Source organism: Alligator mississippiensis, chromosome 5, assembly GCF_030867095.1.
Source record: "Alligator mississippiensis isolate rAllMis1 chromosome 5, rAllMis1, whole genome shotgun sequence".
NCBI classification, from domain to species: domain Eukaryota; kingdom Metazoa; phylum Chordata; order Crocodylia; family Alligatoridae; genus Alligator; species Alligator mississippiensis.
In genome coordinates, this window is record NC_081828.1 from 204,882,629 (window position 1) to 204,905,235 (window position 22,607).

The window sequence follows — 22,607 nt, forward strand, 5'->3', positions numbered from 1 at the left end:
TAAGTGGTAAAAGCTTTACATATGTAAAGTTCTGATTCCACATATTCCCAGAACTGCTGCCATCTAAGCTGAGTTGAGCATTTAGGGCACCTATACACGATGGACTTCTGCTCCACGCATGCTAACTAGCACGTCAGAGCAGACTCAATTGAGTCTGCTGGAGCGTGTTAATTAGCGCACTCCAGCGGCCTCCACATCACGTGTATTCAGCATCCCTGCATTTCAAAATGGCAGCAGGGGCACTTTAACTAAAGCTTGTTGAATGAGCGTTAGTTAAAGCGCCCCTACCAACATTTTGAAGTACGTGACGCTGAATACACGTGTTGCTGCGGGCGTTTTAATTGGAGCAGCTCTCAGAGCCACTCTAATTAAAGCACACCTCCACCCTTGAGCACGTGTATAGACCCCCTTACACACCAGTCTGCTGTGCAAAGCTACTGAGGATTCACAGCTGTGTACATAATATCAATCTTAAGCATCACACGGACATCAAATTCAGCCTAAGTCTAGAGAGGGGCAAAATACCTATTTGAGGAATAGTCTCCCCTCTTTCGTGTTTCTTGTTCCCTGGACTAGGTGTCTCCCACTCAGCATGCTGTGAATCAGTGCTTGTTGCCTTCCCAGTTAAGACACAGGAAACTTATGTGCCTGCTTTAGGGCAGTGGATTGTATTTCTGGGGCCAGGTGCCTCACCTTGGAGTGCAAAAAATGGTCAGTGCTGCCTTGCTTAAGTCCCTTCGTTTATCTCACCTTTACTGTTGCAAGTGTAGGTGTATGTAGTTTTATCACAGGAAAAAGGGGATACCCTGAAACTACAGACTGTATGTACTTGTTTTATTCAAATATTAGTCAAACGCATGCATTTGACCCACCTTGCCATTATAAATAGTCTTGGCTGATTGTGACTATAGTAGGTTAAAAAAAACATTCAGACAGAAATGTTACTTCCAAGTACATGTGGTCCTTTCATCAAGTTCCTCTGTTAAGATGCATATAATAGAAGGGATAGTCTTCTAATTCTTTAGTTACCCTGATGTACAGTGTTCCTAGATTTTGGTATCTCTAATTGTACCTCAATATTTATCATTTGACAGATTCTCATTTACAATAAGCTCATTTTTCTTCACTCTGTAAGATCAAAGGGGGGGTATTAAACTTAGTTTAAATTACTTTAAGGATCACTGTAAAGCTTATCTGTCATTCTAAAACATAGTAAAAGGGGACTTGACATAATCAAGATGAATTATCTTAATATCTGCACATAGAAATCAGAATAAATGAATATGGAACTAAAATACAGCTAATGAATTTTTACCATTTTACCAGTCATCTTTACTGTGCCTCCAAATACTATCCCTCCATCTGTTATCCTTTCCGGAATCGCATGCCTTTTTTGAGAGTTTTAAGCTTATTGGACTGGTCATTATTTTGCGGTTAGTTAAGTGTCATGTCCATATAAATCATCATAGCAATGTTACAGTACTGTTCCTTTGGAAGCTTGAGTGGGGGGGGGGGAGTGTTATTAGAGATGCGTAACTTGTGTGAATTCTACTAATAGCAAGTGAATTGCCCAAGAATAACCAGAGAAGTGACAGCAGTGCTGCTGTCCTATAAGAGTGTCTGGCTGCATGGCCATAAAACTTTTCAGGAGGCATAAAGCCAACAAAACTAGGGGTCTGCTTATCCCTAGCTCGTCATAAAAATAAAACCAGTTCATTTTGACAGCTGTATCCTTCCCATGGCCACCTGTTCTGTTTAATTTCCAGTATCCATGGATCTTCTTGGTTGTGGGTTGGTGAGGGAGAAGGAGAGCGGAAGTGGTGTCCTTCCTATAGAAGACCTGGTTTCTGGCATACACTAGACTGAGATATTCATAGAATCATAGAAAATTAGGGTTGGAAGGGAACTTAGGAGATCATAGCTCAACCCCTGCTCAAAACAGGACCATCCCCAACTAGATCATCTCAGCCAAAGCTTTGTCTAGCCAGGTCTTAAAAACTTCCAAGGATGGAGAGTCCATGACCTCTCTGGGTAATCTGTTCCAGTGTTTTACTACTCTCCTGGTGAGAGAGTTTTTCCTAATCTCTAACCTAAACTTAACTTGCTGTGACCATTGCTCCTTGCTTTGTCATCTGCCACCACTGAGAACAGTTTAGCTCCATCCTCTTTGAAACAACCCTTCTGTCCCTCTGTACAGACATCACATCCTCCATTACAGGAGTAGGGTCAAGAACCATCTCATCCCCTCCTTCACCTCACTCCTTCAGCCACAACTTTGTACCAAATCAAACCTCTTGACTTCTGAAGATGATAAAATCTCCCAGGATTTAATTAAGAGACTGGCAGCAATTCTGGAGAAGTGCACACCAAAGCAGTATAGGAAAAGCTAAGCAAACTACTGGATCTTCTACAAAACACGATAACAGGTCATTTGGTGATTCAAAAAATCAGATTGTGAAACTGTCAAGATCCTGCAGTGATGTTAGCATTCTTAGTGCTGACTTCAAACCATGCAAATAAATAGTATCAGCTCTTGGCTTCTAGGTTTGAACCAGTCTTCCATCTCATGGGATTGGCGTCTTAAGTGATCATCACATCAAGAAATGTGAGTTCTCAACAAAATCAGAAGAAAAAGAGCATTTGAACATCCTTGCTCTCTTCAGTTGGAAGTTACATTCAGAATCAAGTCTGGAGATGAGAATTCAAATTAATATTCTGAGGTATCAAGATACGACTGAGTAAAATAGTGTGCCATTTGGTGTTTAGTTAATGAAGTGCTAATACCTATACAGATGACTTCATGTTCAAAGCTTATCTTAGCAAACAGTTACTCAGTCTTGAAGATTTCTGTTTAGATGCAGGTTTCTTTTTCTTTGGATACAGTTTGTCGAGTCTCTAGTTATGGGAGGTGTAGTTTCTTTGTGGTATTCTTAGTGATCTTGCTTGAGCATCCCAGATGAACAATAGATTTACCATTCAAAGGCCACAATTTGTCAGGTTAAAATGAATGGAGAGTTAAGATTCTTATCCTTGGGGGTCTTCCATCCATCTCTCCTCCCTTATCTCCCAACACTTCTCTCCTCCCAAGGCACTTCGTAGGTAGGGCCACCTGTTTACCGTCGCTATAGTCCACCAAAGGCTCTGGTGGAGTAGTGAGACACTGTCTAAGAGGAAACTCTTTTCATCAGCTGCCACATCTCGCCATCCCTTCCTCTGTCAGGCAGCAGATTTATTTTCTTTGCTGTAATCCAGTTCTTAGAGACCTGAGTGATTACATCAGAAGGACCAAGCCCATGATTGTATAGCAGGCAATTATCATTTCATCCCTAAATCCAAAGGAGTAGCATGCTGCTCATAAATGCTTGCAGAGATCCATCCTAGAAAATCAACATTGTCAATACCAAGTCATTGGACATTAGGAAGAACTTCTTCACAGTTCGAGTGGCCAAGGTCTGGAACGGGCTCCCAAGGGAGGTGGTGCTCTCCGCTACCCTGGGAGTCTTCAAGAGGAGGTTAGATGAGTATCTAGCTGGGGTCATCTAGACCCAGCACTCTTTCCTGCTTATGCAGAGGGTCGGACTCGATGATCTATTGAGGTCCCTTCCGACCCTGACATCTATGAATCTATGAAAGTCCATTCCTTTTGGAATTACCTAGGCACCTGCATTTCCCCTGATATACATGCATACAGCTAAACTGCTTTTTATGTTCAGCATAGGTCCCTAGGTCCCAGTGAGATTCTCAAGCCAGCTGTTCCCGCACCTGGGGCATCTGATCTTGTCAGCATTCACAGAATGCACCTTCCAGATTGGACCTTGCACGGAAGAGAGTTGGAGCTGATGCTTGGGAGTTGAGCAGTGTGTGCACATCTGTTCCACTGCAGCTATCAGCCCAGTGGCCAGAGCACTCACCTGGCATGTGGGAGAGCCAGATTAAAGTCCCAGTTCCAAATCAGGCAGATGGGAATTTGAAAATATTTTTCCTCTCTCTCTTTCAATTAAATACTCTAATCGTTGTCTTTATTGGGTATGCTTATAACTGTCAGTCCCTGGGAAAGGGTTGACCTTATCTTGCTTTTCATAGATGTTAGGGCTGGAAGGGACCTCGAAGATCATCAAGTTCAGCTCCCTGCCCCAGGGGCAGGAAGTCATCTAGGGTCAAAAGATCCCAGAAAGATAAGCATCCAAGTGTTTCTTGAATGAGTCCAGAGTAGGTGCCTGCACCACTTCTGGAGGGAGTCTATTCTAGGTCTTGGGGGCTCGGATAGTAAATATATTTTTTCTTATGTCCAGCCTAAAACAGTCTTGGAGGAGTTTATGACTGTTGGTCCTTGTTTTTCCTTGGGGTGCTATGGTGAACAGACGTTCCCCCAGATCCTGATGTACACCCCTTATATAAGCTGCCACCAGTCCCCCCTGAGCCTGCGCTTTTCCAGACTGAAGAGTCTCATGGCTCTCAGCCTCTCTTCATAAGGCCTATTCTCTTGCCCTCGGATCATGCACATGGCTCTCCTCTGGATTCTCTTGAGATTCTCAACATCCTTCTTGAATTGTGGAGCCCAGAACTGGATGCAGTACTCCAGCTGTGGTCTCACCAAGACCGAGTACGGCGGGAGGATGACATCCTGAGATTTACTTAGTATCATAGTACTTAAGGTCAGAAGGGACTTAAACAGATCATCATGTCTGACCCCCTCCCCCGGGCAGGAACGGGTGCTGGGATCATATCACCCCAGCCAAATATCTGTCCAGCCTCCTCTTGAAGACCCCCAAGGTAAGAGAGAGCACCACCTCCCTTGGAAGCTTGTTCCAGAGCCTGGCAGCCCTAACTGTAAAGTATTGTCTCCTGATGTCCAGCCTGAACCGTCTCTCTAGCATTCTGTGGCCATTATTCCTAGTAACCCCCGGTGGTGCCTCGGGGAACGGAGCCTCCCCCAGTTCCTGCTGGTCCCCCCGTGATGAGTTTGTAAATGGCCACCAGATCCCCTCTCACCCTTTTCTTATGGAGGTTGAATAGGTTCAGGCCCTTTAGCCTCTCTTCGTAGGGTCTGCCCGGCTGTCCCTTGACTATGTAAGGGGCCCTCCTCTTGACCCTCTCAATGCTAGCCACATCCCTCTTGAAGTGTGGCACCCAGAACTGGATGCAGTACTCCAACTGTGGCCTGACTAATGTCGCATAGAGGGGGAGGATCACCTCACTGGACCTGCTTGTGATGCATCTGTAGATGCACGACAAGGTGTGGTTAGCCTTACTGACTGCTTCCTTGCATTGGCAGCTCATGTTCATCCTGGAGTCAACAATGACTCCAAGATCCCTTTCTGCCACCGTGTATACAAGAAGGGTGTTCCCCAGCCAAAGGTGTGTTGCAGGTTCCTTCTTCCTAGATGCAGCATCTTGCACTTGTCTGCATTGACTTCCATTCAGAAACATCTATGGATGCAAGCCAGAGTTTTGTTTGCTTTACCAGCTGCGACATCTCATTGGTGGCTCATGTTCATCTTGTGGTCAGTCATGACCCCCAAGTCTTTCAGCCGTGGCACTAGCAAGCATAGCACTGCTGAGCCTGTAAGTATGCTGCGGGGGGTTTTCCTCGAGGTGCTGTACCTTACATTTATTGGTATTGAACGTCATCAGATTTGTATCCGCCCACTTACTAAGTTTATCCAAGTTGACCTGGATCGCTAACCTGCCGTCACGTGTGGATGCTATGCCCCAAAGTTTAGTGTCGTCGGCAAACTTAGCCAGTGTACTTCTGACACCAGTGTCTACATCATTAATAAAGATGTTAAAGAGAACTGGTCCAAGGACAGAGCCTTGCGGGACACCGCTGGTCATGGAGTGCCATAATGATTCGCTACCATCGACTACTACTCCCTGGGTCCAACCTGAGAGCCAGTTTCCCAGCCATCAGACTGTGATGTAGTTGAGGCCAAAGTTGGCCAATATTTCCATGGGGAGGTCATGGGACACCGGATCAAAGGCTTTTTTTAAAGTCCAGATATATGATAAACTTACATGTTCTAGGCTATTGTACAGTGGAGATCAGGAGTGTCAGAAAACAGCCTGTGGCCCTGATTCTGTCCATTGAGCTGCTCTCTGGCCTCCCGGACCACTGGTGGAAATTAGGGCATGTGGTCAGGGGAAGTGGCCTGCCAAGGAATCTAAGGACTTCAGGCCCCAGGGCAGTCGGTGGTAGGAGGGTGAGGGCTCGCACATCCATGGTCACTCTCCGGTCGCCTTGCCTGTTGCCACTGCTGTGGCCACACCTTCCCAGCCGCTAGCTCCCACCACATGCCCTGTGCTGCAAATGAAGCAGAAGTTGCTGCCATGGCATAGGACATAGCTGCAATGCAGAGAATACAGTGAGGAGTGGAGCTGCTGCCACGGCCGCTTCCTTGTGCTGGATCCAGCCTGCAAGGAGCCTCACAGTCCGGATCTGGCCCAGGGCACAAGGTGAGTTTGACATCCTTGGCATAGCGATGGAGCACTCCAGCTACTGGGGCGAACGTTCTACAGATGAATAGATTTTATTGGGAGGATATGTCTTGTTACTCAGTCTGACTTTTTTCCTCTGGGTTTCATCCAATGAATCCTCTTAGAGACCCCCTCAGGTATTCATAGGCTGCTTTTCCCTCTTAAACTTCACTCCTAACTTAGTCTGAACAATACAACAAACGTTTGTGGGCCAGACTTTCAGAAAGTGGCATCTGCTTTGTACCTGCAATTTGACTAAGGTACAAATGAAAGACTTAGATATCTGAATGACTAAATTACTTCTAGAGTTATTTGCGCTTGCAGATGGCAGGCACAGAAAGGGAGTCCCAGTGAAGGCTGGAGTGAAAACCGGGTCTTCTTTTTCCTGTGTATGTGTCTGTGTCTGTGTCTGGGGGGAAGGGTCTGGGATGGGGACGTTAATCTTAAATGAGAATGGTCACAAAGGAAAAGAGATTACCTCTTATTTAGCCTCGTGTTTTTGAGCTTTCCTTGGAAGAGGTCAAAGTTGCCCCCATTGAGGCTGGCTTCTATTTAGAAATACTTTTGTGTTATCTCGACAATCATTCTACAACCCCAAAGAATAAAGCAGGCTAGCTAATAGCGGCATTAAGCCTACTTCCTGCACGTGTGACAATCCTGCCAGCCCAAATGGTTTTATTGGCCATAAACAATAGGATGTCTGCCTTTTAACACTGTGGTAGGAAGTATGGTGGAGTTTAAAGCCTCATGGATTTGTCCAAAAGCTTGTAACACATTTGGGCTGTTTGTGTGAGTTTAGCTACTTTTATCGGTTTACTAGGTGGGGTGTTTTGTTTTTTTTTTGCAAAGCTGTTTACAGACACAGTGACATGACAATTGTTTTGATGCTGTAGTGTAAAGTTTCAAAAGTATTTGGCATGGTAACTTTAAAAATATGTACGCTCAGCAAACCAGGACTCTTTGATTTTGAAATAAAATTGAGAATTTGATGTTTTGTTCTCCACATAGCAGGTTTACGGGAGCGCACAGCACATAAGTGATTTTTGTTTGTTTTCAGGTCCCACAAATTAATAGATTGCTGCCTCCCATTCCCAGTGATGCCCCAGCATTCCTTATGTTGGTGACGTCACAGGTCTGCAGCACTCTGCTGGGGCATGGAGCCAGCCTGTAGAAGGTCAGGTTTGGCATAGTTCTGTGTTTTTGTCTTTTTTTTTTTTTTTTTTTAAATGCTGCTTTTGGGATTTAAAATCCTTTGGGAGTTAAAATCTTAAAAATATGGCATGACACAGCTTTGTAGGCTTTCTCATGAAAAAAAAGAGTTTGATCCTCTTAAGCTGACCTTATGCTGCAGAAAGATTCCTTTGTGGCTTTGCTCTCAACAAAGGGATGATACAGGCATTGTTTGGCGCGGAAGCCAGCCATCTGTTGTTTTATAGGCATTTAGTGCGTTGGCTTTGCAATTAGTTCGTTTTTAAAAATCTGTTCAGATTGGATTTTTAACATATTTTTATTTTGCCAGCATTTAGAGATGTTGCAGGCAGGAACATGGCCTGTTGTTACACTGTGCTATACAAATGTACTAAAAGAGACAGTCTAATCTTTAAAGAGATTATGATCTAAATATATATGACAGAAGGTATAGAAGAAGGGAATGTAATACATACCTTCTTAGGCTGAATTTTCAAAGGGGTTTAAGGGTACTAGACACCAAATTAATGTTAGCAAAGTGCCTGATTTCATGAACCCCTTTTGAAAATACATATAATGTCAAAGTTCTAGATTGCTAGGGCTATATAATGTCAAAGTGGTGGATTACTTTTAAAGTCAGATTTCACTACCATATTAAAAGTGCTTCCTTTAAATTTAAACATTTAAATTTAATCCTGTTTTACCATACACACGGTTTGAAAAAAATGAACTTTCTGTTTAATGATTAGTTTACTTCAATCATTTTCTGATACTGAAAGAGATCCTTTTAAAAGAATAAAATGTTACTACTTTAACAATATAGCCTGATCAGTGTTTTCTCTTGGCAGTAGTGTTTTGGTTTTTCTATTGGAGGCCTAGATTCAAAGAAGATCATTCCCTCAGTTATATCTGGTCTATTTTGATGCAATATAAGAATTTTAAGAAGCAATTTAAGAAGTAGTTCACCACTTTGTTTTCCTGTTTTCTTTGCTATTATTTAGAAGAGACTTAACTCTTTGCTAAATATGGAGAAATCCTTATATCCTACTACAAAAGGAAAGAAATGTTCAAAGAGTGTTTAAGAGTTGGCAGATATAAAATGACATTTTTTAGTTATTACTGCAGTGCTCTTGTTACGCTCCAGGATGTACTTTCACTCTGAAGCTGCAGTCATCTGTAACTTCTTAAACATTAACCTTTTGGAAAATGAACACGGTTATGCTTGATATCTCTTCACAAGTGTAATATTTTAAATTTGGGGGAGGGGGAAAATCAATGTAGTTTTGGTCAGGCAGATTGCATCTTTGCTCAGATTCTCTTTGACAATGAAGAATTAAATATGTGTGGCTTTTGTTTTTCCTAAGTGGTATATTTGTAATTTTGAATGTGGATAAGTTTTTAAATTAAAATTAAATAAGTTTTTAATCAAAGTTCCTTATTTGAAGATGATTCAAAACAAGCTACTCATAACAATACATTTAGCCCTGTAAAATACGTTACGCACCCAATTTAAGCTCACACTAGTTCTGATGCCTATATATATTTGATAGTCACTGATGGCATGGATTTCTCTGGTCTAGTGAATGAAATGACTGCATCTTGTCTCCCAGGTTTATAAATCTTGTAAATAGTTTGAAAATTTTTGATCAGGATGAACATAGTTCAGTATCACTTCTCAACAAAAATTCTCTAATCTTTTCACTGGACAATACTTTTAATACGAGGCATCTAATAAACTAGTGATGTGAAAGTTGTTCAGGTGCATCCACAAATAAATACATAACTATAGAAATTGCAGTAGTTTGGAATAGACAGGACCACAGTTGGTTGCTTGGAAACATTTGGCCTTACTTGACATAATATGCATGATAATCAGGGATCTGGGTTTTCTATTTCACACAGAAAAATGGGGGGAAAAACACGTGTTTTCCCTTTTACCTGAGAAAAAAACACAGATTTTCCAGTTTTGCAAAGAGCCGTCTGCAGGCTGGCAGATTTCCAGCCTGCAAGGGGCTGGAGGGGGCGGGAGGGGGTGCATGTACATGAACGTGGCCCCAGGCAGCCTGGAGAGCAGCTCCCACAGGTAAGTCTGTTGGGGGAAGAGAGGTGGATTGAAGCCCCCAGAGGGAGGGAGGGAGGGAGTTAGGTAGGGGTGGGGCTGCTGCCCATCTGGGTAGTGCATGAAGCTTGGGGCCCAGGGCTGGAATGCATAGCTGCAGGGCCTGGGCAGGGAGTGGGACGGGGCAGAAGGGCTGGCTCCCTGCTGTGCGCACACTCCCGGGTAGGGGGCATGTGCCCCCCAGATTTGTGCATGGGGTGGGGCCTCTGTGGCCCAGCTGGCAAGACCTGTCATGGCAGGGCAGAGCAGGGACGGGCAGGGAAGCTTCTTGCTGCTGTGAGCCCTGCGCTGCCCTGGCAAACCACCCCCTGCCCACCCGGCAGGAGTGGGAATGGCAGTGCAGAGTTGTGGTCCTCGCTGCTGCCAGGTGCGGATGGGGGCACCTTGCCAGGGCAGTGCACGACTTGCAGTGCCAAGGATCTTCCCTACCTGATCCCGCTCTGCCCTGCTGCGCCGGTCCCACCCACTGGGATATGGAGGCCCCAGGAGAGGGCAGCAGGGTAGGGAGCCCGAGCTCGCAGCAGGCAGCCTGCCCCTGCCCCCCATGGGCTCCACGCTGGCTGTGCCACCTGTTGGGAAAGGGGAGCTCTGTGCTCTGTTTTGCAGCAGCCACCGGCTCCCGTGGGTGGCAGCTGGGGCGCGGGCGCTGCTGCAGGGGACGGGGCTGCAGACCCAGGTCTCTGGCCCTGTAGCTCTGGCAGCTGGGGGGCTCCCTGGCAGGGCTGGGGGAGCAGGGGGCTGTGGGTTGGGGGCGAGGGTCACCAGCAGGGCTGGGAGGCTGCAGGTGGGAGTGAGGGGCACCCACAGGGCTAGGGGGCTCTGGGTGGGGAGTGAGGGGCCTGGACCTGCGTCCTGATGAGCGAAGGGGACAGAGGGAGCTCTGATTTTCTATTATAAAAAGAAAACAAGATCAAATACCAAACTGTATAGGTATTTGGAATTTATTTTATTATAGTGATTGAAGCACTTGGTAGGCTTCCAAATTGTTTTAATGTGTTTAATATATCAGTAAAACATTGTGTTCAGGTGATACCTATATAGATATATGTATAGATATATATAGTGGCTTTTCATTTTAATTGTGGATTTTCTGGGTTTTATCAGAGAATGTGATTTTTAAACCGAGAAGACTAAGCTCCCTGTTGATAATTATTGAAGCTTTTTTGATTTGAGCTCTATCAAAGGTTATTTGAAACTGTTCAGTTGCTACTGTTTTAGGTAGTCTTAAGTAGTCATATGCTCTGAAATAAAAAGTTGTTAATTGTGGGGTAAGCTGCTTATGTACTGAAGCATATTTGATGGTAGGATTTGTCAACATCACTAAGAATAATTAAATCTCATCTGAATACGAGTGAGAGGGGAAATGTCAAACTTTGTTTATAACAGTCTCTTAAATTTTCTCCCCAGGAAAAATATGAATGTGCTTGTAAACGAGAGAGCATTAAAATTGTGACACCTGACTGGGTACTAGACTCTATATCTGATAAAGCTAAAAAAGAAGAGATACCTTATCATCCTCGTCTAATTGTATACGAGGAGGAAGAAGAGGAGGAAGAGGAGGAGGAAGAGGAAGAAGCAGAAAATGAAGAACGAGATTCCCCAAATGAAGCTAGTACAGATGAAAAATTATCAAGCCCAGCATCTTCTCGAGAAGGCTCGCCTTTGGGTGACCGAGCTTTTTCACCCAAATCTGTTAGTGCTGATAAAACAAAAGGGGAACTGATGTTTGATGATTCTTCAGATTCCTCTCCAGAAAAGCAAGAAAGGAATTTGAACTGGACACCAGCTGAAGTTCCACAGACATCTACAGCAAAGCGCAGATTGCCTCAGGGCAAGGACTCTGGGTTAATTAATTTATGTGCCAATGTTCCTCCAGTACCAGGCAATATTTTGCCACCAGAAATCAGAGGTAATATAATGGCTTCAGTACAAGGGACCCAAAGCTCTGAACGACCAGAAATGATGGCTACGTGGAGTCCAGCCGCACGGACATTAAGAAATATTACTAATAGTGCTGATATTCAGCAGATTAATAGACCATCAAATGTAGCACATGTAAGTGTTGAATTTTTAACTTATAAAATATTGTGCGTTTTATTAGGAGCTAAGTCTTCTAAGAATGTTCTTTCCTTTTGAAACCCACAAAATGCAAAGTGCTCCCAAGTTCTGTATAGATTGCAGATAGATTTAAATATATCCCAAGATAGACTCTTATTTTTTCTCTTGTAAAACCAAAAATAGTGGATTGATGGAATATATGAATTAATGATGTTAAAACAGAATTTAACTGATCTTTGATACCTAGGTTCTTTTTATTTATTTCCCTTCAGCTTGTTCTTATTTATGTTTAGTGATATACTGTCTGTGCTGGCAGGAGCACAAAAAATGATTCATAGACTTCAGACTATTTAGCCAGTAGAGTTGCACCAAACTTCATAAACTTGAAGCCTTCTGCCCAGCTGTAATATATTTCCAATTTTGCATTTGTAGTGTTTTGTACCACTGGGTATTTGTTAAATTGTGCAGTACACTCAAGGTACAATTGCAAAAGCCATAAGTTGCAGCTGGTTCTCTCATGTGCCGCACATTTACTTATATTAGCTATAACAAAGCTTGCACTGAATTTCTTTTGAAAGAGAGTAATGATGTATATGGGAGCACATTTATGGACTTTTATACATGTGTTCTGGGACGCGGTGCCAGGCACTTTAATTAGCAAGCGGTGCTAATTAAAAGCACCTGTGCAGCATGTGCATCAATAACCCCATACTGAAAAAATTGCGGTGGGGTGCTGTGAACTAAAGCTTATCGAATGTGTTTTATTTCATAGTACCCTGCTGCCGTTTTTTCAGCACAGGGACGCTGATACACATGACGTGGAAGGCTGTGCTGTCAGAGCACATCAATTTCTGTGCTCCAGCAGACTTGATTAATCGAGTCAGCTCCGATGTGCTGGATTTGCAGCACGTTGGAGCAGGCTCTCCGCACATCTGTAGGAGCTTCATGCTATTAGATTTAATCAAATTAGGGGTTATTTAGTCCAGCTTCTCATGCAAAGGCAGGATGTGCTGTTTGTAAACCATACTAGATCTCAGTCCAGCCTCTTAAAAACTGTCAGTGAAGGAGATTTCATGGGCAGCTAGTTTCATTCTGTTCTTATGGTTAGGAAGCTTTTTAATTCTGTTTAATTTTAAGTCTGCTTTGCTGCTTAAATCCTCTGTTTCATATTCAGCCCTTGTAGCAAAAGATAGTTTTCCCCCTCCTCTTTCTGCAGGCTTTCAGATTTGAAAGCTCCTGCCATGGCCCCCCCTTAATCATCTTGGCCGTGTTCAGATGACCGTGGCCATGCACTATATGATGCTGCAAAAGCATCAGCAGCACCAAATGCCACACATTTAGATGTTCTCCGTGCTCCAAGGGCGTACTGCCCGTGTATGTTCTGCTCTGCTTTTTTTTTTACCCCCCGCAGGTTTTTTGTTTGTTTGGGTTTTTTTGACCCCTGGCTACCCAGGGGTCAAAAAACCCACAAAAAAGAAGTAGAGCCAGGCCGCCCAGAGCCATGCCCTGTTTGCTGGCCAAGCTCCGCACGGCAGAATTGCCACTGCTGCAGCCCCGTGAGGAACCCAGGTAAGGCTGCTGGAGCCATCTCAGTGGTGGCCCCAGGCTCCCCTACCCCACCCGGGGTGACTTACCGCATGCAAAAGTATACATGGCACACGGCTTCCCTGCGGGGATGAGTAGCGGTGGCGCAAGGTGCACTGTTGCTTCTTGTCCCCAGGGAAGCAAACATCCACGCTCATCTGGACACAGCCCTTTTCTCCAAACTTAAATGTACCTAGTTCCCCCCAGGCTTACCTCCTATGGTTTGCATTCCAATCCCTTTATCATCTTTGTCACTTGCCTCTGGGTCATCTCTATTTTCTCTATATCCTCAAAATGCAGATTCCAGAACTAGAAATAGTACTCCAACAGAGGCCTAACCAGCACTAACTGGTACTTTCACCTCTGGTGTCTTGCATGCAGTGATTCTGCTAATGCGGCCCTAAGTTGCACTTGCATTTCAGTATACATTTCAGAATTGCAAAATTGCATTTCAGTGATGCATGTGGAAAAATGAATAGATAGAGAGCTATGCTACCACATTTTTTTTTGTATTTATAGACAGGTACATTTTATTAAGGTGATTATAACTAGTGCACTTCAGGCACTAGGAGCTTTCGGATTTTGGTTTTTGAGTGCCTATGTCACATTTTCAGAAAAGCGATTTAAGCTTCAAATCCCTTTTATGAATGTAGCTCTTAAGTGAAATGTTAAGTATCATGGAAAATCACAAAACGCATGCTCAGCTACTGGCTGACATTCAAGGTGCGTTATTTCTCAAGGTACCTAAGTTTCTTCCAGTGGGAATATATACAACTACCCACTCCTGAGTTGTTCAGTGCCCTAGCTCATGCCCAGTTCCCATCAAGATCTAAACCAGGTGTTCTTTAACTGTGATGCCTGGTCCAGTAGCCATTCTCCAGACCCACCTATCACACAACTGACTGCTGGACTTCTGTATTCGACTGAGTGCATGATTATGTTGAGTAGCTCTGCAGTTAGGGTGCTTACCTGAGAGGTCAGAGACCTAGTCTCAGATTCTCGCTGTGCCTGATTTGGATTGGGGATTTGAAGCCAGGGTTCCTGCATCCTGGAGCGAGTCCTTATTACATTAAGCCATTTTGGGCCCCTGATCTGAATCTCATTCGATCTCTCCTGCTATAGTTGTTTCAGCTTGTATAAATAATATTCATAGAGCTTTAGAAGGCAGTTAACTTTATTGGGCTTTTACTTGGGTTACAAGAGGCCTGTTTTGAAGTCTCCAATCTCCCTAATATGGAGCTGGGATTTAAAAGCAGTTTCTCCCATAGCTCCAGAAAGTGCCCAAACCCTCAGGAAGAGATGGGTCTTTCCTCTCTTATGTGAGAGGGGTGGGGGCAACTTGGCCTGTATGTGCAACTCCAGGTAAGGATTTACCCCTGAGAATCCCAGGTCACGTCCATCTCTTCTACGCTACCTACTGTCTACCTGAGGTGGCTCTCAGCTCAGCTGGCTAACATGAAGCCAGTTAATGTATGTGAAGCTGAAAGCTGGGTATTTTGCTGGAGCAGCAAGTGTGTCTGGTGGGTGAGCTATGATGATGAGCTTTGCTCCCAGGTTCCCTTGTAGAGTCAGCCCTGGGATGACTCTGGGAGATTTTACACCTTAAAATTTTGTATATTGTGTTCTGCAGAGTATGTGATGTTTTGGACTTGGGGTGGAGGCCAATAGTCAGATCTCAGCCTACTAGATTAATTCCAGTGCTATACTGTGTGCTATACTGTGTGTGGTGGATTTCTTTGTTTATGTACCTTTTATATTAGAGTAGTGTTCAGAGGCCACAATGGGGTTAGGTTGCCTTTTTGCTGGGTACTGACCAGCATACACTAATAAGTTCCTGCCTGAAAAAAATGATGAGAAACAACTGGAAAGGGAAGACTAGAGTAATGAAGCTATTTTGCATAATTATTTATAATAAATTCTACCCCATCATGAGAGTCTGGGGCATCTAATGGACTTTACTGCAGGGGAAGACAGGACCATGTTTGATAATCTTTCATATCCGAAAACAAAACCAGGTGGACTGAAAAATGGATTGAACATGCTAACCTCTGTTAGGTTTATTTGTAAAGACAAATAAGACATGTACTAAGTGTGGAGAAATCACCCCCTAGTCTGTGTCTGCTGTAAGCAGGCAGCCCCTGCCCCCATCTGTTTCATTTACCACTGAGCTGTGACCTGGGCTGGAGACATTCCCGCGGGAGGGGGAGCTCGTTCTCTCGTCCTGTGTAACCTTAAACCCTCACCTGAGGTTGGTGATGTTTTTTCAGACTGACCAACTGGCATCAGCCGTAGTGTGAAGATACTGATTTGGGGTGGAAATTAGTGATGAGGTCACGACAGGGGTATATAAGGTCACAACAGGGATATATAAGGTCCTCCTTCCTAGAAGGAGAAGGGGGGACATGTTTTGGGGACACAGACAGCAAGCCATGCTGCCTGTAGAGCAGGCTCAGTCAGCCCCAGGATGGAATTGTGAGTAATTTACCTGAAATGTAGTTGGGAATTCAGAATCTAGTGTTTTAGTCGCTAGTCAAAAGGCTACCACGCCATTTGTTTGCTCTGGGATTTTCTTTTAATACTTCTCAGACTTGTACCCCTCCCCAAGCCTACCCTCTCTACCCAATAAAGTTAGCAAGCCTTGCGGTACATGCTTGAGTGGGATTGGGCCAGCCTTCTTGCTCCCTTGGCTCAGCTGACTAAGGGAGGCTACTTTCTAGGCTTCAGGCAAATAGAAGCACCCCAAGGTCTACAGGGCCTATGTATCTCGGGCAGCATAGGGCCCAGACAGAGACCTGACTCCGGGTGGTGGCAGCAGTTATCCCAAGCTTGCGGGTGTGCTCCAGGAAGGGGGTTGGCCAGAAGTTGGTGCCCCTGGAGAGGCATCCGAAGCTTGGTTTTTGGCAGGGCACAGCGAAGTGGGTGTCTCTGCTCAGGAGTCCCCCTACTGGCCCGCCACACTAAGTATATGGGTCACTGAATACAGTAGTGGCTTCATAGATTTCATAGACTTCTCTTCTAGCAAGGAATAGTTCCCATTGATAGGTGGGAGCTGTTATGATTCCTAGCCCTAGTAACCTGTCATCCACTAACATGGATGGATGGTTGGATAGATATCTGGCTGGGGTATTATGATCCCAGCACTCGGGCCTGCCCAGGGCAGGGGGTCAGACATGATGATCTGTTCAGGTCTCATCTGACCCTAGAAACTATAAAACTATGGACAGCACCATTGCAGAAGAAATGTCATTCTGTGTTGTTCTTGAAGGCTGAAGTCACCAAACCCTAGAAGATAACTATAAAATTAAAAGTAAAAGAGAGCCTCCAGCATTTTGCAACTTCATAACAAAAAAGGTTCTTTAGAGAAGTTAAAGAATTGCACAAGACAGTAGTGGAAAGGGATAATATATTATCTTAAAACATAAAAGTTTAAGTGCAAGCTATTTTATAGTCTTATTGGTTCGATGTTTATGCAGTGAAGTGGGATAATAAACCATGTCTACTCATTTCAGTATAATTTTTAGATGCCTCAAGAAGGCAGTGAGATTCGTGAGCGAGTAGTTTGTAATACAAACTATTCTAACTTCCTATGGCTTTTTACAGGTTAGAAGTAGAATATTTTTTACTGTTGGAAAAGAGTTCATTGTTGCCTTTTAGTATACATTCTAGTTTTACTGGCAGTTTGTCTAGTTCTCTCTTTTATTTGCTATTTTTTAAACAAATACATGTGACAATTTTTGGCTTCTGTTTAATGAAAAACAAGCTTTGTGAACAAAAGCCTCAGAAATTTTAGGTGAGTGTTGCCTTTGGTATAGACGTGCTACATTTTAACAGGTGTTTAATTTTTTTAAACAGTTTCTAAGATCTGTCTCATTCTAGTAACTTTACTGTTTAGTTTTAGAAGACATCCCAGAACAGACACGTCCGTGGCATCACATATGCTGCTGTTACAGCTCTACTAGCTTTCTCAATATGGAACAATGCATTGTGGGATGTAGTCAAAAGGAAGAACAAAACCCCCCCTTGAGATATGCCAAAAGGATCATAGGTTCGTAGCAGGGCTGGAAGAGACCTCATGAGGCCATTTAGTCCAAGCCCCTGCTGAAAGCAGGATTAGTCTTGACTAAACCCATCCCAGTCAAGTGTTGGTCTAATGCAATGGTGTTCAACTTCCAGGCTTTAGTGCCGTGTGGTCCAGCCTGTGGGGCTCCTCATGAGTCTGTAAGGGTGGCAGCGGGGGAGCGGTAGCAGCATTAATTGCTCCCAGAGCCATAACAATAAATGCTGCTGCTGCTCTCACCACCAAATTTCTGGATTGTGGGTCTGTGAGCCACATTGAACGTGCAGACCAACCCCATGTGTGGCCTGCAGACAAGCCCCACACTGCTCATGTGGCCTATGCGCCTGGAGAGCTTGAGCACCACTGGTCTAAGCTGCTCTTGAAAATTTCCAGGGTTGGAGATTGCACAGCTTCCCAAGGCAGCCTTCTTCCAATGCTTGACCACCTTCATTATCAAAAAGTTCCTTCTAATCTCCAACCTAAATTTCCTCTGCTGCGGTTTGAGACTGTTGCTCCTAGTCTTGATGGGGAAGCTGTCTTATACTGAATTCCTCCATACAGTTTAGAAAATTAGGACATTTTTACAGATTTGGGGAGATAATTTGTCTTTCTTATTTTCTTTAAAATTTAGCTGTATGGGCCAATAGACTCTAAAGAGTAAAAGCCCATTTGTTTTCATTTTTCTTCTGAATAAATGTAACCTATGGAGTTGAGGCATCTGAGCATGATTAACAAATGTTGTAAATATCATATTTTTATTCAAGATACTGTCAAGAGTTTTGGATTGGATTCTTATTTTAGACTCATGCTAAAATGTTCTTTGCCATGTCATGCACTATATATGCTCTTTCATTTTAGATAGTTGTTACTGCACTGATTTAAATCACAAAACAATATTAAAGGTTCTATTGATTTTGAATTGTATGTAAAACAAGTTCGCTATATTAATTGTTTTTTTAAAGTCATTTTCACATTTGTGCTTTGTTTTGTTGTATGTGGCTGATGACATAAAGGTTACAAGAGTAATCTTTGTTTTCTAGATCTTGCAATCCCTTTCAGCACCTACAAAAAGTTTAGAGCAACAAGTCAATCACAGCCAACAGGGACACCCAAATGCAGTGTTGTTTAGCCAAGTGAAATTAACTCCAGAGACACATTTATTACAACAACCCCATCAAACCCAGCAACAACAGCACCACCCTCTTTTACACCTGCAGCCTCAACAACTGATGCAGCTGCAGCAACAGCAGCAGCAGCAACAGCAGCAGCAACAACCACAAATTTCCCAACAGCCTTTCCCACAGCAGCAGACGCATCAGTTTTCACAACAGCAACAGCAAGTTCATCAGCAACACCAATTTGCACAGCAGCAGTTACAGTTTCCACAGCAACAGCTACATCCACAGCAGCTGCACCGGCCTCAGCAACAGCTGCAGTTTCAGCAGCAGCATGCTTTGCAACAGCAGCTGCATCAATTACAACAGCAGCAACTGCAACAGCAGCAGCTGCAACAACTACAGCAACAGAACCTGCAACAACAGCAGCAGCTGCAGCATCAGCAGCAGCAGATCCAGCAACAGCAGTTGCAGCAGCAGCACCTGCAGAGATTACACCAACAGCATCAGCAGCAGCAAATGCAAAATCAAGCATCACAACACTTGACCCAAGCATCACAAACACTACAGCATCAAGTTCCAGCCCAGCAGGCCCAACATCACCAGCAACAGCAGCCGCAACTGCAGCAGCAACAGCTCTTTGGACATGACCCAGCAGTAGAGAGTTAGTGATGATTTTATGATCCTTAATGTGATGCCTGGTGATATGAAAGGATGTTAGGTTAAATAGGTTATGTTTTTGATTAAGAACTTGAAGTAATTGTATGTTTACAGTATGCCACTGCATTGCCTAGGCACCATGGTTTGGACCTCATTCTAGTAAGTATTGCACACACGGAGCGGTAAAACAAAAGACTGTTCCAAACTCTGGATCAGGCAGAAGTACTGAAACACCTTTTAATGTCTAGCATCTAAATGCATGAATTGTGCAATGGCTGTGGTGTTAGTCCATGTCTACTGTCCATTTTTTGAGAGGGACAGAAGTTTTCAAAGAGGACCTAGTTAGGGAAGAGTCCTGGAAAGGCTGGGGAAACTAGATAGCTCAAAAGATTGGTGTTGGGATATCAACTTTTCACCTCCTGTAGTGCCATTTCAAATTCTGCCTGTGCTGGTAACAGCAGGAAGGTTTTTCATTTTTGGCTGTCTATTGGTGGTCTTTGTGAAATAGCTTATGGTTCTCTGCCCTGTTAATCACGTCATATTACAAAAAGTATGTATGGGCTGAACTATACATTTCTTTAGATGACCAGGATTTCAGTGGCTATCACTGGATATTTTCATGGATATCACTTTTTTAAATCTTTTGAGGGCTGAGTTATCCACAAAATTTTATATATATGTTGATTTTATTATTCTGTTGTAGTTTATAATTGATTTGTATATATTCAATCCAAAATGTATTTATTCCATAGTTTGGTAGTGGGAAATAAATAATACAACAAATATGGTCTGAGATGGATATCTCCAAACTCTTGGTTTATAATTCTGTTCTTTCATGTGCCAAATTATTCTAGTTCCAGAAGATTTTTTTCTACTGGGCTGCGTGTTTGCAATTGCTGACTATCCAGAACAGATGTCTGATAAACAACTGCTAGCGACCTGGAAACGGGTAAGATTTTGCTTTGTTCAAAAGAACTAAATTGATACAGCATGGTGGCTGATCAGTAAAATCATAAAGAATAAAGGTTGCGTGCACTATTTTTTAAAACCCTGATAATTTTCTCGTTACCCATTCTGTGTGTGACCCGTGTGCACATATTATATGTCCCATGTTATATGATCTAAAACAGCGGTGCACAACCTCTGGCCTGAGAGCCAAATCTGCCCTGCAGCGTTTGTCATCTGTCCCATGCAGCTTCCCGTGGGTCTGGAAGTTTGGTGGTGGGAGAATGGTAGGAGTGTTAGTTGCTCCTCAAGCTGAGGCACTTAATGCTGTTTCTGTCTCCTTCAAAAATAAATAGTCTTAAATCATGCCAAGGAAAGGCCTTCTCAAGTAACGTTTGTAATAATTATGATTTGTCTGCATATAAGAATGCTCTGTTGTTTTTAATTATGGCTCCAACTCTTGAGATTCAAAAAGACTCTGCTAAGAAGAGCAGTTGGCCCCAATTCAAACTGTTGATTTGTTAGGTTAAAATTTAAGAGTAAATTGTAGACATTAAAAGTTTAGCTTTTTTGGTTTACCAGATAATCCAAGCACATGGCGGCACTGTGGATCCTACACTAACAAACAGATGTACGCATCTTCTCTGTGAAAGTCAAGTCAGTAATATGTACGCTCAGGTAAGCAAAACAATAATATGACTTGACACACTTTTGTTTTGAAGATTTACTAAGAAATGCCAGTGCTTGCAGCTTTATTGAACATAAAACAGTATGGGTCCAATCTTCCCAGCTTCACTAAGTCAGAAGTTCTGTTGTAGTTTATGGAATTTTGTCTTGGTAACAAGTACAGGCTGTATCACAATATTAATAACTCGATAGTCCAGTGGGGAAAGAAGATAGCTGAAAATACAAATCAGACAAAATTATTAGATTTATGGTGTAATGGAAACGATCTTGTTGTGTGGAGCAGCAGTGCAAAGAAGAATTATGGAACCCTGCATTTAAAAAGATTAGAAAGTGATATTTAGACTGGCCTAACACTTAAAATGCCAGTGCAGGTTGTTGCTCTCCCAGGAGAAACTTGAGTATCTGCACAAGGCTGTAGTTATATTACATCTTTGTACCTATAAAAGCGATCTAGGGTTTCCTGACCCAAGGCTGAAGTCTGTACCTAACTTGTATTGACATACGAACCTTTACATTCTGTTTAAAATAAAGGGCATTGTTACACGTGCTGTGGGAGTGGGGGGCACTTTAAATAAAACGGCTCCAAGAACCGCTCTAATTGAAGCATCCGGAGCACCTCATGCATCAGTGTCCCTGCGCTTAAAAATGGTGGCAGAGGTGCTTTATTTAGTGCACCCACTGCCATTTTGAAGCATGGGGGCAGCGACAGCGCAGGGTGGTGAGCTTCCCTCGCCCTCCTCCTTCCTGTGGCCAGCCGAAAATCCCAGTTAGTAGAGTGCACCGGTTACTAAAATGCCAGTTAACACAGCTTTGAGAGAGAGAGTGTGTGTGTGTGTCTATGCACGGAGGGCACCTCTGTTTTCCCACCTGCCCCCAGACTTTCTGAGCAAACTCATCCTGCATTTAGATAGTAACTATGGTAAGTTTGGGGGGGATATACTATATTTTTTATATATAACATTTTTTTTTGTTTGTTTTTCAATGCAGATTGGAGCATAACCTTACTCATGGAGTCTTAACAAGCATTTTCATAAAACTTTTTTTCTATCTTTTGTCATCTATAACAAACTGTACTTCCGGCATAGTGTTCTATGGTATATCTGAAGGATATGGTGTATGAAAGAGGGCTAGATATAAAGATTTTCTTGAGAGAAAGTATGAACGAGCAAAGTCTGTCTTCTTTTAATGGGTTAAGTGGGTGTCCAATAGACTGTTTTCAGAGTAAGTTCAAGAAAGTATGTAACAGTTTCTAATTGTTGTTTATGCATTTGTTGGTAGGCTTTGAGAGAGAGGAAGAGATGCATAACAGCACACTGGTTGAACTCAATCTTGAAGAAGAAGAAAATGATACCACCACATCGTGCCCTCCATTTTCCAGTGGCATTCCCCCCAGGAGGAAAACCATGTTCTCAGCATGTAAGGTGCAGCTAATTTGGGCAGTGAAACCTCAGAAGCTTTTAATAAGAACAATTTAGGGCAGACTTTATGTGCTTAATTAGTAGTTACCCAACAAGTCCCATTTTTGACAGCTTGCAATTTTTTCTTGCATATGAAATGTAGGAATGTAAACATACATATGTATACTACACATACACAATAGGCTACCACTGGCGGGGCGGTTATATAGTGTACCCACCTGTACAGTGGCATAAGTCTGGCTTTGGACTTCTTTGTTTTAGCCCCAAAAGCTGAGTGGCTAAGGTAATAGGATTCTACCCCT

The 22,607-nt window shown here is 43.3% G+C and overlaps 1 protein-coding gene across 3 annotated transcripts in view; it reads left to right on the plus strand.

Moving 5' to 3' along the window:
- The window catches only part of PAXIP1 (PAX interacting protein 1), a 64,756-nt gene that overhangs the window by 21,134 nt on the left and 21,015 nt on the right, over positions 1 to 22,607 (plus strand). For all 3 annotated transcript variants that reach the window (XR_009462719.1, XM_059729194.1, XM_059729195.1), the window contains exons 6-10: positions 11,189 to 11,836; positions 18,521 to 19,259; positions 20,110 to 20,204; positions 20,783 to 20,878; positions 22,166 to 22,303. Coding sequence is in view for 2 of the 3 variants with exons in the window: in XM_059729194.1 (XP_059585177.1) it covers positions 11,189 to 11,836; positions 18,521 to 19,259; positions 20,110 to 20,204; positions 20,783 to 20,878; positions 22,166 to 22,303 (1,716 nt within the window). In the remaining variant the exon portion in view is untranslated. The remainder of the gene's footprint in view (positions 1 to 11,188; positions 11,837 to 18,520; positions 19,260 to 20,109; positions 20,205 to 20,782; positions 20,879 to 22,165; positions 22,304 to 22,607) is intronic.